General features: G+C 43.1%; 2 protein-coding genes across 3 annotated transcripts in view; one reads left to right on the top strand and one right to left on the bottom strand.

Moving 5' to 3' along the window:
• Window positions 1–2,778, bottom strand: part of EXOC5 (exocyst complex component 5) — a 29,826-nt gene extending 27,048 nt beyond the window's left edge. For both annotated transcript variants that reach the window (XM_037394003.1, XM_037394002.1), the window contains exon 1: window positions 2,638–2,778. In XM_037394003.1, coding sequence (XP_037249900.1) covers window positions 2,638–2,664 — 27 coding nt within the window. In that variant the 5' untranslated portion in view covers window positions 2,665–2,778. The remainder of the gene's footprint in view (window positions 1–2,637) is intronic.
• A 42-nt stretch (window positions 2,779–2,820) lies between these two features.
• Window positions 2,821–12,395, top strand: AP5M1 (adaptor related protein complex 5 subunit mu 1). Its single transcript, XM_037394004.1, has 8 exons — window positions 2,821–2,957; window positions 6,716–7,361; window positions 8,886–9,113; window positions 9,557–9,696; window positions 10,451–10,536; window positions 10,640–10,755; window positions 11,018–11,114; window positions 12,222–12,395. Exons 1-8 carry the CDS (start codon window positions 2,890–2,892, stop codon window positions 12,302–12,304), a joined length of 1,464 nt encoding a protein of 487 aa, XP_037249901.1. The 5' UTR covers window positions 2,821–2,889; the 3' UTR covers window positions 12,305–12,395.
• Window positions 12,396–17,774: the final 5,379 nt, after the last annotated feature.

Here is a 17,774-nt window from a genome sequence, read left to right as displayed (position 1 = left end):
CAAATGCTGTGGTTGACCCCAAACTCTGTGCCACCTGATCAGCCAGGAGGCCAAACTGAACCTGCAGCAGCCCAGTACTGCCTGCGCCCCCGCCCCCCAGTGCGGGAACTCACATGTGTCCCCCTCCTCCACAATCCTCAGCTTGTTGCCCGGTCTGTCTCTCTCCTTCTGCAACATCTGCTATTCTGCAAAAATTACAAACTCGTATTTTGTTTTAACAATATGATACATCAGCACAGAGCATAAATTAATTTAGTCAGAATCACTGTTACATGCAGGTGTAGTAATATTTTAAAGGGATGCAATCTGGAAAAAAACCCCTGTTTTTCAAGAACACTTACATAGGAGACCTGTCCTTCAGTTTTGTAGCAATATAAGCACTGTTCCGTATTATTTAAGAAACAGTAACAGCAGGGGATACTATTATGTGCAGAATACTGACCAACTGAGAAACAAAATGAGCTTTTTCTTCCAAATTTTCACAAAGAGCGTGCTAAAAATAATCTACTCCATTTATAAATGAAGTTCAACGGTGTCTTTTTAAGACATGATTTCACAAGTCCCATTGCAAATTCAAAACTTTTCCATTTTGTTTATATATTGTATCTTCCATATACATTTGCTCTTTTTAATGCTGTCTTGATAATAGGGTTACCTATAGCTGACAGGCTAATTCCTATTTTGAGTCTCCTATCCTGTTCTGCAGAAACTGCTGAAAGTCAGCTATTACAAATGTCATTTGCAAGTCCTTTGCCCGTTATCAGATGAGCCCCAACAGTCAATTTTTTCACAGCTTTGAACTTCCCTCTAGCTCTAGATGAATTAATATGATCCTATCCATTCAGCCAATACTACTGATTTAATAAGAGATATGCCTGAAGTGGATGATAACCTGGTTTGATCTGGTCTGTATAAATGAAACTACACCGGCCACATTAAAAAACAGTTTAGAAGTAATAATTGTTAAATTACACTTTGAGTTACATGAGGGAGAGTTGAGTTCATGTTGTGTCCATTTTCAGCACAGATCCTTCTACACAATGTCACGTATTTATATTGAAAATTACTTTCAAACACACATTCATGAAAAAACAGCAGTCAAACACCAACATTCAGTATGCAGCTAAGGGTTATTCCCATAATAAGCACACTGTCATGTTCTAACCTACATAGCAGTCACTTCAAACTAACATATTCAAACTTCCATATTGGAAAAAATAATTTCAAGCCCTTTCTCTAGCTTTACCTAGCCTCGCCCACTGCAATTTCACCCCCATTGCTATATGCAAAATTGTTGCATGACCCAAAGCAGCCAAAACACACAGTCGTCTTTCCACATCCAGGTTATCTCACATTCATCATCTCACAAAGAACAGAACTACATTGTCATCACGTTGATAAGTCAATGGGCTCCTATGACAGTTAGAGAGGTGTAAAGAGGGTATATAACCTAGCATCTAGCTACTTAGAACACGGTATATTAGTCTTGTCATTTTTTTTTTTAGACCATGCAAGCCAAAAGATGTGAGTCATAACAGTGATTCATAAATACAAGTGCACACAATGTATCTATAAAACCCACAGATATAGGATCTTCCAAAGAAACAGGAAGACCCTTCCTGAACCCTGGGCAAAGCACGTCCCAGTGTTAACACATCAAATGAACGACAGACTGGCTCTTGATTGACTCAGAAAGCATATACAGGATTACAGAATCACAGAATGGTTCAAGTTAGAAGGAACCTTAAAGACCATCCAGTTCCAACCCCCTGCAGGGGCAGGGACACCTTCCACCAGCCCAGGTTGCTCCCAGCCCCATCCAGCCTGGGTTTGGACACTGCCAGGGATGGGGCATCCACAGCTGCTCTGGGCAGCCTGTTCCAGTGCCTCACAGTGTACCTGGTAATGCTACCACATCCCCATGCACTAGCAAGTGGGGACAAACGCTTTCCGCTAATCACAGGTCACACCACAAGACCCTGGGGTCCAGGTGAGGAGAGAATGTGCCAGACTCCTGCTACGTTCTTGTCCTGCTTGTGCACAGCTTTGGGCAAGCTACTTGGTTTCTCACGCCTCAGCGCCACAGCGGCTTAAAAGACAGCAAAGTTATTTCCTTATTTCAGAAAAGTAAATACCGCGCTAACATGCCATGGTGCTAGGAGCAACCGAGCATGTGCCTTAGGGAGAAAGAGAGCGTCGGTCGGGCCTAGCATGGCCTGTCACCCTGCGGAAAGCGGCACCCCCTCTGCTGCAAAGCCCTGGGAGCCCCAGGCGCAAGGGGCGCCGCAAGCGCTGGCCTCGGGTAGGGCGAGGGGCTGTATCCTCCCGAGGCATCGCCCGCGCTCCGCCCCGCTCCCTCAGCCCCCCGCGGCGACACGCCGCTCCCCCAGGCTCCGGCATCGCGCCGCTCGCCCCCTGCACACGCCCTCACGCCGGGCCCCGGCCGGGAGGGCCCTTTGCCTCCCCACCCGAGCAGGAGCTCGCCCGGGGGGCTGCGCCCCGGCCGCGGCGGGGGGAAGGCCGCCGCATCCCTTCGGAGAGCCGGCCGGCCTCGCCGCCGCCTCCCACCCGCGGGCCCGGCGCGGCCCCCTCCACCCGGGGAAGCCCGCGGGGAGCCCCAGCGCTGCCCGCACCCACCTCGAAGAGCTCGGCCGTGGTAGCCATGGCCGAAGGGAGGGCGGCGGGACTGCTCAGCGGCCCGCCGCCACCCCGCCGCTGCCGCCCATTGTGCCCCGCCGGCCCGGCAGCAGCAGCCGCCGCGGCGCCGCCTCCGCCCGCCGGAAATGGGCCTGCGCCGGGCGGCCGCCGCCGCGCGCAGCTCCCAGCCCCTCCCCGGCCGCGGCCGCCCCTCGGCACCGCTGTGGCCGCGCTCAGCGCCGCGCCGCCGCCATGGCCCTGCGGGCGCTGTGGCTCCTCAGGCACGATCCCGGCACCGGCGGCACCGTGCTCTTCTCCAGGTAACGGCGGCGCGCCGGGCGTGTGGAGAGCGAGGGGGCGGGCGCGGCGAGCCGTGCCGGGGGCGCTGCGGGGGCCGGGGCGCGGCGGGGCGGGCGGCAGGCAGCGCTCGCCGGGCGCGCAGCCGGCGCCGGGGTTCCTGGGGGGCCGGGGCTGCCGCGGGACCCCGGCGGGTGCGGAACCACCCGCAGCCCGACGCCGGGTAAGTCCCTCCGAGCGGCCGCTGCGCGTTTCTGAGCCCGGGTCTGCAAATTTTGGGGTTCAGATGTTGTGCTTTTAAATAAAACCGGTTGTTGGTTTTTTTACAACTTCTGCATTTTGCACGTGACTTTTTCTCTGTTCCTCCTTTAGTTACTGCAAAGGTTTTGCCTACCTCTTCTCAATCCTAGGGTGGAAAAGGACAAGGCAGTGATTATGAAATACTCGCAAATTAACAAAATGGGCAAAGTAGAAAGCATGCAATTTTTCATGTATCTTGCTTATGTTCTCTTTGTGGTGTTCTGTGACTGTTCAAAAAGTACGGTATATTCAGGCAGAAATTTAACTTCCCATTTTATTTTATTTTTGCATACAAAGACAGGTTTTTCAAATTCGTGGAGGAGCCCATTGATCAGTCTTCCGAAGGAGGGCTTTTTATTCAGAACTCTTGCGGAGTTTTAAGTAAGACTCCGGGCTAGGCAGGCTGCTTTTGTTGGTCTGGCAAAATTTGTTGCCATTTCTGCGTACGCTTGTGTGATTCCAGAGGACTTGGTCTGGAGAGTAAGAGATAAAACAACCAGGGCTAGGGAGCGGAAAAGTCCTGAGACCTGGGGGTAGGGACAGGACCTACAAGTCTGAGTCTGAATTCAGTGAAACTGGAGAGAGAACACGGGGCTGGGGGTGGGGGGAGCATACGTAGACTATCTTCCATCTTCAGGTGCAGACAGATCTCTACATTGGACATTCCTCTGATTGTTTTAGGATTAGTATTATGGTCCTTGTATTACCTACAAGACTAGAGATGAGGCCTCCCCTCTACAAACACAGAGAAAGAGCCTTGTCCCAAAAAAACGGAGAGTGTAATCGCAGTGGAGGAAGGGGGGGCTGGTGACAGGGATATGTGAAGTAACTTGTCACACAGTAAGCGGCAGAGACAAGGAATAGTGCTCCTTTGAAAAGGGCAAACTATACTTGATACTTCAAGTGATTTCCAGACTTAGATCTTTCACATTCCCAGAGGAAATAATAGGGCTGTAGAAACCCCATGTTTATCCTCCTAACTGACCTTAAATTCAACAAAGCGCACAGACAATATAAAGAATGCCAGATCACATGGAAACTGTTGGTTTCGGGACTTACGCACTCAGCTGGAGATACGTGAGCCCTGATCTTTAACCTCAGAGGAGACATCTGGGACATCAAAGCATTCCTCTTTTTTTGAGCTGGTCATAACTTAATTCAGGCAACAAATATGGTCTGCCTCTTGCATCACCAAAGCTCATTCATCCCTGGAAACTTTTTTTTTTCTTCTTTTTTTTAAAAAAAAAATTTCATCACTTTCTAGAAGGGAATACTGAAAAACTGAGATCTGAAAGGCTGACTAATTGTCTAATGATTCAGCTAAAGCTGTGAAGATTCTTTGGGAGGAGGAGAAGATTGCTGTGGTGTGGGGACAGCTTCAGCAAATGGAGCAGACAGATTAGGACATAAGACAAAACTAGACTGAAATATCTCTGCTTCCTTTGTTTTGGAAATGTTGACCAAAAATAAGAGGTGCTTACCAAGGTTACATGTAGCCACTTACCAACAGCCTTGCTCTGGAAGTCCACGTAAATTTTCGAGCTGCAAAACCACTGTTTGTTCACTCTTCAAAGTAGACTTGAGACTGCAGGGAGGCATTTTACTGTCATCTGTATCCTGTTTACGGATCTCGTAGCTCTAGCTTCTCTCTGCCTATGCTTGCTTTTTCCTTGTTGGGGGGTGTGTGGGGTGGGGGGAAAGCCCTTGGTGCCTGATTAGGAATCAAACAAAAAAGCACAGTCACTGAAAATAAGCCTGAGGAAGCGTAGTTGCCTCCAGCAAGAGACTCTGCTACTCAGTAAAGAAAAGATGGTGTAGGTGGGACTTCAAGACAACAGGGTAAGAACTATGCAAGTGTTGGGGAACAGAAAGGGAGTGTTACACGTGGAGGTCATGGATACAACAAAGTACCACGTTGCTGTGATTACAAGTTCCATAGCAATTTAAGAAACAGACTGTCCATGTGTCCTTAAAAAGATGGTATAAAAAGGAGAATAAATGAAGGCATTTATATATCTGTGCATTTTTTTCTCCCATGGTTATAAGTGTGGCTCTGAGTGCAAACATCCAGCCTGGGAACAGATCTGCTACTAGATGATTCATAAAGTGATTTAACTAGTTGCCTGGTGTGTAACCTGTGAGATGTGCACTTTGAGGGTCCGTGGATAAAGGGAATCCACAAAAGATAATGTAGAAAAGCTAGCCTGTTATCAAACTTAACGTAAGAGAGACTCAGGGGAGTCTGCAGTTCCAAAACAGGATGAAGACCAATGCATTAGTGAAAGTAATAATTTTCCTTTTCTCGGCTATTTATTAAAAGACAGCTCATCAGTTTGTCTTGATAGATTTAGGTTAGCTTGAGAAGGAATTCATCCCTCTCTCCTTTAAAAAAATAATACTACTTCAGAAGAAAAAAATGCCAGATGTAGCATTAAACAGTTAGTATGATTTTTCTCAAATATTATCTCTAGGAAATTTGAAATGAAATATATATGTTAATGCAGTCAAACAATTTTAAAATATACAAAACCTTCCATCTCCATTATATCTTAAATACTTGAAAAAATGAAATGATGAAACAGTCATAAAAGCTTAAAATCACATATATTGAACATGCAGTGTGGAATCCATTTTGCTCCCTCTCCCCACACAGTCCGTGCAGCCTTTTCTGCAAAAATTTGACTGACTTACACTGAAATCTTTTTGGATTTATAATACTGTCAAGATTTTTAATTAATCTTGTTAATCAATTAAAGCAACTGCTGCAGATCAATTGTGTAAGCTCAGAACAGCAATGAAAAACCTGTATACAAATAACTTCCATTACTGTCTTCTAAACATGGTATCTAGTAGAGTAGCAAAGCTGTAGCAATAGCATACTGTATCTCGGCAAAAAGCTGTTGCAGTTGGATTTTATTATGTGGGACATCTGTTTTTTTAAATGTCTGAAAACTTGTCTTCAGTGTGATCTCACCTCTTAGAAATGTTTCACTGTTGAAGTTTCACTGTGCTGGTGTGAGTCATGCTTGGGTTCATTAGTGCCATTTAAATGTCCTATACCTTTGTGCAACTGGAAGGGTAGAGACAGATTCACATTTTGTTAAAAAACCTGAGTGAATGTGTTTGCTCAAAGTGCCCAGTAAAAATCCACCTGCTAGAATGAAGCCTAATTACTCATTAAATAGTTTTATTGACAGTGATTTGGATGCTGATCCTGTCTCTGTTTCTGTCAGGATGCTGCTGGTGTCCACTTACACAAGGTTACTTTTAGGACCAGAGGGGCCTTTGGGAGTTACTTGAATACCTAAGAGAATCCCATCCTTGATTATATCAGTATTCCAAAGATTTTTATAATGCTTTTGCATTTTCCAACAGCCAGAAAAGGCATTGTGCGGTTCTGCTTCTAGGAACATCTGTTGGTATGATATTTTGGGTGGGAAAAGATCCACAGCATTAAGATGTTCTCATTTCTGTATCACAGACGTTACCCCACCGTTGAAATGCGCGCGGAGACCTTCAACGGGTCAACACATGTGCCTGTACCATCTGACAACGCTTTTCTTAAAGCCTTGCTTTTTGAACTGAGACTCATAGATGACGATATTTTTGTGGAGCACCGAGATACTTGTACTCAAATCAATCACTCATCAGTATATTCAGTTTGCACCGAAGGAGGAGATCTCTGGCCCGTGCTTGCTTTTCAGAAGAGTGGTCTGATATACGCGTGTCTTCCACTAGTTGAGGAGACCTTGGAGCCACGGCCACCCCTCCTCACCGTCCGTGGGCTCTCACAAGGACTGGCTCTTTTGTTAGGCATTGTGGACTACATCTCTCCAAGTCGGAAGAACAAAGCTGAGATGAGTGCAAAAATAGGCCAGCTTCGAAATTTGCTTATACAGGCCTGTCCACTTGGCACCCCCTTAAACACAAACATACGCAGCTTGAACAGCTCATTTGATGACATTCAGGAAATGCCCACAGATGAGCATCAGCCAGCCTGGAGATCCAACACATATAAAGGCAAACCTCAGGTTAATGTCTGTATCACTGAAAAAGTCAAGTGTATGCAGTATGACAAAAGAGATGTTGCGGACGTGTGGCAAGTTTATGGAGCTGTAAATTGCAAGGTGAGAGCAAATCTGTGCAAATCTGACCCAAAGTATTTTTCATGCAAGCATGCTGGGGAAGAAAATACTCATGCCATTTTACTTTGGTATGTGATCAGTGAATTTCTAATACCGTAATATTTCAAAGTGTAAGGTACTACTACATATTGGGCTGACAGGTTAGTGTTTTTTGTTTTGACCTTTAATGTTTCTTACCTGCAGGCTTCATGCATTTTTTCATTATTTATGGGAATTATATTTCCAGAAATAGCTACATTGCATGTGTCTTCCCAATTTTTTCTTACTTTAAATGAAATAGAGAAAAATAATGTCATACAGACTTTGTGTATAGAGACTAAGAAATGGTAGTGCTAACACCAAGTGTATTTCCAGCTATATGATAAGCAATGTGTTAAATAATGATTAGAAACAGAATTTCTGAATGAGGCTTCTACAAGTTTCTGTATATGAGCTTTTTAAATTAATTTTTCTACCAAACAAAAGTTTAATCTTCTATCCTACTTTATTCCATTACAACAAGAATCCACAAATATTGTTTGTTTGGCTGACATAAAAACAGTTGATAAAAAATCTAGTAAAATAAATAGTTGTCTAATTAATTTTGAATGTTTTTGCGTGCAATGATGGTTTTCATTGTTTAAAATTAAAAATTGGGGAATATTGACTCAATAATAATTATGAAATACATTGAAAATTGTGTTTTCTCTAATGAATGCATTTAACATTCTTTGTTCTGAATTATGCTTAGGAAGCACATATATTATCACAGTACACTGTATTTGTAACTGCCAGTGTTTTAAGAGGAGAAAGACCTTCCAATAAAGTAGATCATGGTAATGTAATTATTTGCAAGATGTGGGACACTCATCTCTGAAGGAAGCCAACCTAAGTACTGTGCTTCTGAAGACTGGGTTATATCCCACCAGCTATGCTGGCAGGGATTATGGGGGTGAACAGCTTCCTCTCTCAGAGGGACAAGTTTGTAGGTCATCTTGCAGAGTGGATGGCCTTACATAAGAAGAAAGCCCTGGTGTAATTGTGCACTGCTGAGCTGGCACACGGAGGGACGAGACAATGGATGCACTGCACATGGTTGCTGTGAGAAAGCTGACATGGGATCACAGTGGCCATTAATAGCGTACTTGAATCCATTAAGCGGATGTTGTAAAAGTAACTGAATTAATTAGACTATCACCAAGTGCATTTATGTAAAATTCGTAATGATGTAGCTATACAGTAAGTCCTTGGCTTGCTTATCTGCTGTTTTCTTGCTGAAGAGTACTTGTCAATTAAGAGACATTTAGCTAAGACTGCATCACTAACCATACCATGGAAAAGGCTACAGAAATGGGAAAGGGATTTTGTTTTCAAAGTACTTGTCAATATTACTGTTTGAAGCCAGCTGATGATTTTTAGTGTGATTTTTTTTTTAAAAAAAAAAAATCCTTATATTCAAATTTTGAACGTCTGATGCTGACTTGAGGGAGATATTCTAGAATAACTTCTTGACTTCATTTTTTCAAGTGTGACATAGAGGGATCTGCACCAAATGTAACCCTCAGTTTGAATCTCCCGACTAACGGTCCTCCGCTCCAAGATATCGTGGTCCATCATTGTGTGACTTCTGTTGACCCTGCCATGCTGATGTCCAATAGTGCTGAGCCACTGGATGATTCTGTGTATAGTGGACCTTACAAATTTCCTTTCATTCCTCCTTCAGATTCCTTCAACTTGTGTTACTACACTTCCCAGGTAATAACATCCCTGACCTTTGTTATTTTCAGGTCTTCAAACAGGAATAAAAATACCTGTGGCGTTGAATGTGTCTGAATGAGTTTCAGTCTGATACAGGTCGTAAAATGCTTTTTATAATATAAACTGCTTGGATGGCGCTTTAGGACCTGAGTTATCTGAATCATATTCAGGAGGTGCCAGTACCTTTGATTGTTTGGCATCACTGCTCTTACTTCAAATGAACCACTTAGATGCCTGAATTCTACAAAAGATGTTCAGGCTGAGATGTCAAGTGCATATACCACAAATCTATTTATTGCAAGCAGCCTAAAGAGTTTGGTACAGTCGGCAATTAATATGTATTTGTTATTTTTTAAAGTACTTTAGCAATTAAATAGTATATAACTGATCTTATGGTGATGGTATTAATTTTTCTTGAGAATGAATATAGTTTTTTCCAGGTTCCTCTTCCACCAATTCTGGGACGTTATCAACTCATTGAAGAGGGATCACAGTTAAAAATAACAGTGAACTTAAAGCTTCATGAAAGCATAAGGAATTCTTTTGACTACTGCGAAGCTCGTATCCCTTTTTTCAACAGGTAAGAATAAAGAATTCCTAAACAAATTTCTTCCATTTCTCTGTGATCTTCCTGAAATGAACCTATCAGGATGGCAATGTAACAGATTATGCTCCGTCAAAGTACTACCAGTGGACACTGACCTTGCAAATGTTGGGAAGCCTCCTTGAAATTCTAGTAATTTCTATAATACAGAATTTTACTGGAATATTTGGTTCTGAATACTTCTGTTGTGCATCCTGTTTCCCTGTGGTATTTTTTCATGTGAAACGCTACCACAGTCCTCCAGGTGGATTAAGTCCCAAGATCATTTCCAACCTAGGGTTACCTGTTCCTTAAGACTGCTAAGACTGCTAATCCTAGCTACAGATCAGCTTATCAAAAATACAGTTATTTAAAATTAAAATGATAGTTTTCATTTAAGCCTCTCGGACAACTGCCATGACTATGCTGTCACATAATTATCATGAAAATTTAAAGATGAAATGATACAAAGTTGCTGGTGCTGATCATAGTGTTAGTGAAACGCTATCAGTGAACTAAGACAGTAAAATATCAACAGCTCTTTTATGATTACTAGGTTGAGACCATGGTGATTTCCTTCTGCTCTGTAATTTTGATTTATAAATTAGCAGTGTGCTCAGATATGTGTGATTTGTCTATATGCGCATAAATAATGTCTTTCAGCATGTTGTTGCTTTCTTTAACAAAATGGGTGTTAAATACTGAACGATACTAATTCCGATGGTTTTATTTCTCCTCTGTCACACTGTAGGGGCCCAATTGCTCAATTAGAGTACAAAGTTAGTTATGGCCAGCTGGATTTGTCACAAGAGAAGAGCCTGCTGGTTTGGGTCATTGGTGAGCAGAATACCCCTGCGCCCTCTCACTTCCTCCCCTGGGCAGTTTCGTGCAGTGTAGGCACAGCTGTACAATTTCTCACAGATGCTGTTTCTGGCTTTAGGACAGAAGTTCCCTAAATCTTTGGAAGTTTCCCTGACTGGAACTGTGTCTTTTGGCACTGCAGGCAAAGAGCACCCAACTGATTATGTTTGCACTGGGAACACTGCTTATGTAAAAGTAAGTTGCAGGCTCTGTGAAAAGATGCCTTAGTAGTCATTTTTTTATCTTACATTGGCTATGAAGATACGTTGATTTTAAATCAGATATAATTATTAGCCTCTTTGTTCTCAGCATGAAGTTTTCTGTTTTCTTGCTTACAGGATTTGACATCCTGTCAGTTTGGAGTATGCTTGCACACCAAGAGCATGTAACACAGATTGCCAGTATTTGCACAGCAAGCATGACAATACACATCTGATCATGTTTTCCCTCTCTGTAGCTGTATTTTAGGATCCCAGACTTTACACTTACTGGATGTTATGTAGACCAGCATTCTGTTCAGATCTTTGTACCAGGAAAACCCAAAGTTACTGCATGTGAGTTGCTAAAAATGTCATTTTGTTTAACTGAAACGGCGTATTGAAGTTATGGACTGGATGTCAATGACTAAAATTATGTAGCTAAACTTGGACAAAGCTTTTTGTTGGTTTGCTTGGGACATCCTGGAAATTTTGTTCTCTACTTTGATGTTTGGGGTTTTTTTGTTGTTGTTTTGTTTTGTGATTAAAGCATCCCTGGAGTAGGAACTGGCATCTCCCTTTCAGATGAAAGCTCTTATTACGCAGTTACAAAGTCAGTCTCTCTATTGGGCTCTCTCCCCTTTGCTCTGTGATGTTTTACTATGCATAATAGCAGAACTTTTACTGGGGGGGTAGAAAATGCTTCTCTATTCTGGCCCCTTGTTTAGGACACTTTTGTCAAAGATGTAATATGTGGATTGGCAATACCCAGGAGCAGAACTCAGCTCCTGCCTTCAAGGCGAGACTGTTGCTGTCAGTGTCATCACACCAATAGCCCTTGGTGGATGTGGCTGTATATTGAATCTCTGGAGCAGAAACCAAATCTGCTTATTCGTCAGTCAACACAGGAGTACTTCCAAGTCTGCACCAAAAATACACTAATTGGGAACACAGCAGTCACTCGTTAAATCCGAGCAGTACTGTTGAATGGAAGCAATTTTTATTTGTAGCTGTCTATCTCTTGCAGCTTCTGTCAGTTGTGTTAGCAGAAGTCTGTAAATGCCTTTTGAAAACTGTTTAATTTTGTGACAGGTCACATTCAGTCCTAAATTGTAACACAAAAAAGCAAGAGTTTAATACTGTATATTTTATATAGAGTATGCAATTTATATTCATTGAACAAAATCAAAGTCATCCACCTGCTTTTGACTTAACCTATGTTTGAATTTTAAGCTTATGACTGATACATTAGTAAAGATAATTGAAACTGAGACTTTAAATGTCTCATTATCAGAAACGATTTTCAAATAATAAGCCTTACAGTTTAAAGATGCCATTATACCTTCTCTGTAAACTAGTAAGGATGGATTAGTAGTCTCTTAACTTGAATGAAGGAATGTCTGATGGTAAGGCACCCTGTAATGCTTGTTTTTCTTCCCTTTTTTTTTATTTTTTTTTATTTAGCCCGGAAACTCATTTCTACCGATTATTACATCTGGAATTCCAAAGCACCAGCACCTATGGTCTATAAACCCTCACTTGCCTAATCTTCTTGTGAATTATTTTTGTATTTAAACAGAACAGCTAATGAGACCAATGTCATGATAGAGTAAAAATAAATATTCTCCAGCACTTGTACTTTGTATGTTTTCTTAAAAATTTGTCTTGAGGGGAAAAAAAAAAGAGGTAATTTCTCTTAATAACATAGTTGGTTTAAAATTGTTTAGTCCTGATTTTGCTTACAGAAGACAATTTGAAATGTACTTGCTGTGGCCATTTTTACTTTCCCTTCTAACATTAACTGGTACAAAGTAAGTAATAGTGACACAGATACAGACTGGCATGATTGGACGTGTCTTCCAGGAGGACTACCAGTTACTTCACTGGTTTTATAAACCATAAGGCTCATGGAGTGGGAAAGCTTTCAGTGTCTTATTCCAGTCCTGGAGTCACAAGGATCTGATTTAGACCCCAGATTTACAGGCCAGTTAAAAGCAAGAGTTCTGTTATTTTCACGAGATGCCTACAAAATACATACAAGTCAATAATTTACAAGAATTTTAAGAGAGGGAGAATGGCATGAGCGGCACTTGTAAAAACAAAGACGATGCAGGAGTCTTGTATGGCCTCTGTCAGCAGAAGTGGTGAGTTCCCTTTCACACATGCCTGTGAACTGCATTGCTCTGAAAGCCAGCAGTAGGATCCAGAGGTGTGAACCTGGTTTTTCAAATCAAAAGGCTAGCTTTGAGCAGGCAGAACCAGCTAAGTTTGCTGGAGGTTCCAAAAAACATCACTGAGCTGTTTTCCCTGGAAAAGTAGGCAGAGGAGGAAAGGACTCAGTTTATAGAGGCAGACCTCTAATTTTGAGAAGAAAATTGGTATCTGCAGGAACACAGGAAATGGACTTTAAGAGAGTTATCAGGAAATGTGCAAATTCTGAAAGGCAGGTGAAAAACTGAGAGAACCTGGAGAGCAGCACAAAAGAAGAGAAGAATGCCATCTAATAACGGAGCATGCCAGCTGCTCCTGCCGTACCTCTTGTTTAACTACGCTGTGTGATAAATAAGATTAGTGATTATGTAAGGAGAAAAATTTTAAGCTATAATTTAAAAAATGCTTAGATTGAGATAGTAATCTAATTGGTTGGTTAAATGTTCTAAAGGGTGGATTAATTCATGTGAAACATGCCGTTCAGCTGAAGCTGTTATGCAAACTTATAAAACAGAGCTATCCTAAGAATCATTTCACGCAAGTGGTTTGTCCATTGTAATTAGCAGGCAAAAGGTGAATTAACGATTTTACCCAGAATCCAGCCTCTACCTGTTACAGACGTCCACATGCCTGGACGCCATAGTGTGAGTGGAGAGAGTCTCTCTGTTGGAAGGGTTTATATCATGTTCTGTACACCAGGCACCCACCCACCACAGGATTTTTGTGTGCTGGTGTTTGTGTCCCACCTTCCTGTGAGAAATATGGGAGCTGTCTATTCACAGCGGCACTGTGGAGGCTAGCTTTTCTTGTTCACAGGTGTTCAACAAGTACTCCCCAATAAATGGTATCTAGCAATGGAACTCAAAATTCACAGTGAATTAGACGAGGAGACACCTTGCACTTAATAGCAGGAGGTCCTTCCCACATCATGTTCCTTGTTGTTTCCCTCTAGTCTGGAAAAAAGGAGGCTCAGAGGAGACCCTACCACTCCCTGCAACTACCTGAAAGGAGGTTGTAGTGAGTTGGTGGGTGTCAGTCTCTTCTCCCAAGTAACAAGCAATAGAATGAGAGCAAATGGCCTCAAGTTGCACCAGGGGAGGTTTAGGTTGGATATGAGGAAAAATTTACTCACCAAAAGGGTTGGTTGTTAAGCACTGGCACAGGCTGCCCAGGGAGGTGGTTGAGGCACCATCCCTGGAGGTATTTAAAAGCCATGTGGATGTTGCCCTTGGGGACAGCGTTTAGCGGTGGGCTTGGCAGTGCTGGGTTAGCGCTTGGACTTGATGATCTTAAAGGTCTTTTTCAACTTCAGCGATTCTATGATTCTGTGTCTCCAACCCTGTCAAGGTTAGGAGAGCTGCAGTACTCAGGAATGGAGGGCTCCTGCTTTAGATTACTTCGTGCATGCATACCGCTGTAGGTTTGGGTGGAGGAAGGGAGTGAGTGGTGTTTCTTTTCTACCCCTGAGCAGTCTTCTACAACTTCATGCAAGCCATCACCTGTTTTATTATAAGGGTTTGCTCCTAAACCTCTGGATTATAACTCTAGCATGCTCCCGCGTCATGATTGTGCCCCTGCTGAGGGACAGCTCTGTAGTAAGGGAAGTGGGGAAAGGAGGTGCTCTCTGCTTTTTTTTAGAAGTCTGGCTGAGGTCTCTCTGGCAGGCTTGACTGCGCAGCATGCCTTGTTCTTCAGAAAGCACCCACGAACGGATCAGACAGCAAACTAGATCAGGTTAAATTGGCACATGCCTAATCCAACGGTCTTGTGCAACAACTGTGAGACCTCCCTACGGGTGGAGAAAAAGTCAGATGAAGCCTTTCTCCTGGCCTGATGGGCTACGCTTTGCTTTGCAGAAGGGGAAGGGCACATTCTCATGGGTGCTTCAAAAATCTTAGTAAGCCAGTAAACTAGTAAAGTAAGCTTAGTAGTAAACTTGGCAAACTAGATGGCTAGCAGCTCAGGCCTATCACAGCTGAGGTACCTTTGGGCATGACAGACTGAACACAAGGCAGGGAGAGAAACGAGTGATGTGTGGCTTCAGGTGCCTCCAGGGCTGGGCAGCAAATGGGAACACTGGGGAGACTGGGGAGATGACACTGGAAGCCAGAGTTCAAGGAGTTATAAATGACTAAACTTTCCTGTGCATCTCTGTGTGTTCCCTGGTAGTTCCCCAGACAATTTAACTGCTTCTCTGCCTGCTTTGACCATTTTTCCTGTTTTAAGAGGGAGAAAAAACACTTTGAAAACTAAATCAGGAAGACATGATTGAGAGCTAATGTGAGCCTGGACACTCCACGGCAGAGATGGTATCTAACAGTAGTTCTGGTAGGCTCTAGAGGTGATTAAGCCCTGTGTCAGTGGTATTCTTTTAGCTCTTTAAAAAAAACCCCAAGTTTTTAAAATTAAAGGAAGTATTAAAGGGAAAAAGCAAGAATTCTCTTCTGGTACAGAGTGTTCTTTCTTCTACGAGAAGTGCTTGCTACTTGAAGTGCTTACAATTTTGTCACGGGTATAGACTGTATGAAAATGTAGCAGATAACTTTGCAGAAAGACTTTCAAGACTTTCACAAGAGGAGGCCAAAGCATTCTGCAGTCTTAGTATTGCATTTCAGAGGGCTAGAAGAAAACTAACATGCAAATAATTGAAAAGAATAAACATAAGGACCTAAGTAAATATTGGGTTGTCAACCTGACATTTTCCCAAACAAAATAATGGGTATAAATAAGCAAGAAGTTAATATAGAACTCACTTCATTAATAAAATGAATTTGTTTCATTTCATTAAAATTTTGGGTTAATGCCAACTAACATGAATTTAAAGCAAATATACACTGTCAAACTTTTTAGATGAGACTACACATTTCATTGGCAAAGAGAATTGATGTAACAGACCTCTAAAAAATTAAAGTAATGCAAAATCCATGTATAACCCACTAAACAGTAGAAACTGGCTGACCTTTCCAAATGCAGTGGCAATGGGGAACGATCACCAAATGTGTTTTGGAGCCCAACTGTGTTATTTAACACTTTGTGGAAGGTGTGGAAGGAAATGAGGAATTTGCATTGATGAAGTTCACAGAGGGTGCGATGGCTGAGAAGCAGCAGTTACTGGGGGTGCTGAAGCCCTCATTCAAACTCTGATGGTTTGAATGTCTTGGGGAGAAAAAAAAAGTAGATGTTCCAGCACAAGCAGGTGCAAAGGTGTGGATCTGAGAACAGATGCCATCGATACAGGGTGAGAGGAAAAGCAAACCATGGAGTGTCAGAGACCTAATGTGTAGCTTAGGTGGCCGGAAGGACCAGTGCAATCACCAAATGCACAAGGAGCAAAAATGCGGGAGTAGCTGGCACTGGTGTGATTCTCACCAACCCACATATCCCCATTTCTTGGAGAATGTCCAGACCCTGAAGCTTCTTAGAACTCCTGAGCTTCTCAGCAAAATCTCCCGTATTCTTCACCCCTACCGCCTTGCAACCTCCAGCATAGCCTGCCTCTCTCCAAGTGTTGTGTCCAAAGGCTTATACCAAGGTGCCATGGTGAGGAGAGATCTCTCTTCAGGTGTCTTAAGTGCATTCCTCCCACTCCAAATCCTGAATTGTACCAGGAGTAAGACAGGACCAGGAAGCCCACCTTTTCTTGGCTGGTAACTACTGCTGGAGAACAGCTGCTCAGGACCCCAGGAACACCTTCCCACCATGGTCACCTTAACTTACCTCCTGAGCTTGCTAGTCATATTGGGAGACAGAGTCAAAAGCATCACCAGTGTCCGTGTGTGAGACAAATGTCGCCCTCCAAATTCACAAGGCCTGTTCCTCTCACCATAGAAGGGAATTAGTCCACCTAACATGGTTTGGTGTTGTCTCATCTGCTGCCTGTTACTTACCACTACTCAGTAATGTGGTGCTTCTCTAGTTTTCGGGAAGCCCTTTCCTCCTGCCAGGGTCCAAAGGTGACAGCTCCAAGATGGTATATTCCAGTTCCTCAAGTACTTTGGGGTAAACCTGTTACTTCAGATAATTTGTAAGCAGCTGCTTTTTCTACATAATCCAGCCCTTCCCTCCTCTGAATTTTTATCCTATTTTTACCAGCGTTAACTACTTTGGCCATTTGTTAAGAAGCAAACACTGGAACAACAGGGCATTAAACATTCAGTGGCAGTTGTTCTCTACTGAAGCTATCGTAGAAATTTGCTGCACTTGGTCCTATTTGTAGAAGCCCTGCTGAGTTTTAAGTTATAGCAGAGCTTGTGAGTAAGTCCATGTTTGTCCTTCATTACTTTTGCTGTATCCTTCACCATCACCTTGTTCTCATCCTTTAGAGGATGGTAACACTTTAGAAAACACCTGCTCGTCTGGGCAGCCTTGTTTCTTTGACTTATCGCCCATAGGCTCCAGCTTTCTGAATATACTGAGATTTGGTCCTATTCCCCCTCTTTCCCATGGCTGGAGTTCTGCTGGCTTTATTTTGCTGTCACCATCTCCCACATTGCCTTCTGCTGTCCCATCATCTGTTGGCTCAGTCCCCAGACTGGGATCTGAACCTGCACCACGTTGTATCTGCAGCAAGAATTTACTGAACAGTGAGCATGGACAAAATACAAGGTATTACCAACAGCATCTTTTAGGGTGGTGACAACCAAACCCATCTGAAGCAGTGTCCATCCTGAGCGCACCATGGCAGGGAACGCCTGCAGCCCTCAAACCTGAAGGAGCCGTTAGATGAGAGTTTTGTGGATCCCAGTTTGGGAAGCGCAAGCTTCCTTGGAGGAGCTGCTATAGCACCATATGGCTGCCAGTGGGAAT

The sequence above is a fragment of the Falco rusticolus genome, chromosome 7, assembly GCF_015220075.1.
Source record: "Falco rusticolus isolate bFalRus1 chromosome 7, bFalRus1.pri, whole genome shotgun sequence".
NCBI lineage: Eukaryota > Metazoa > Chordata > Aves > Falconiformes > Falconidae > Falco > Falco rusticolus.
The sequence above is the reverse complement of the archived record's forward strand: the minus strand, read 5'-3'. Positions and strand labels throughout refer to the sequence as shown.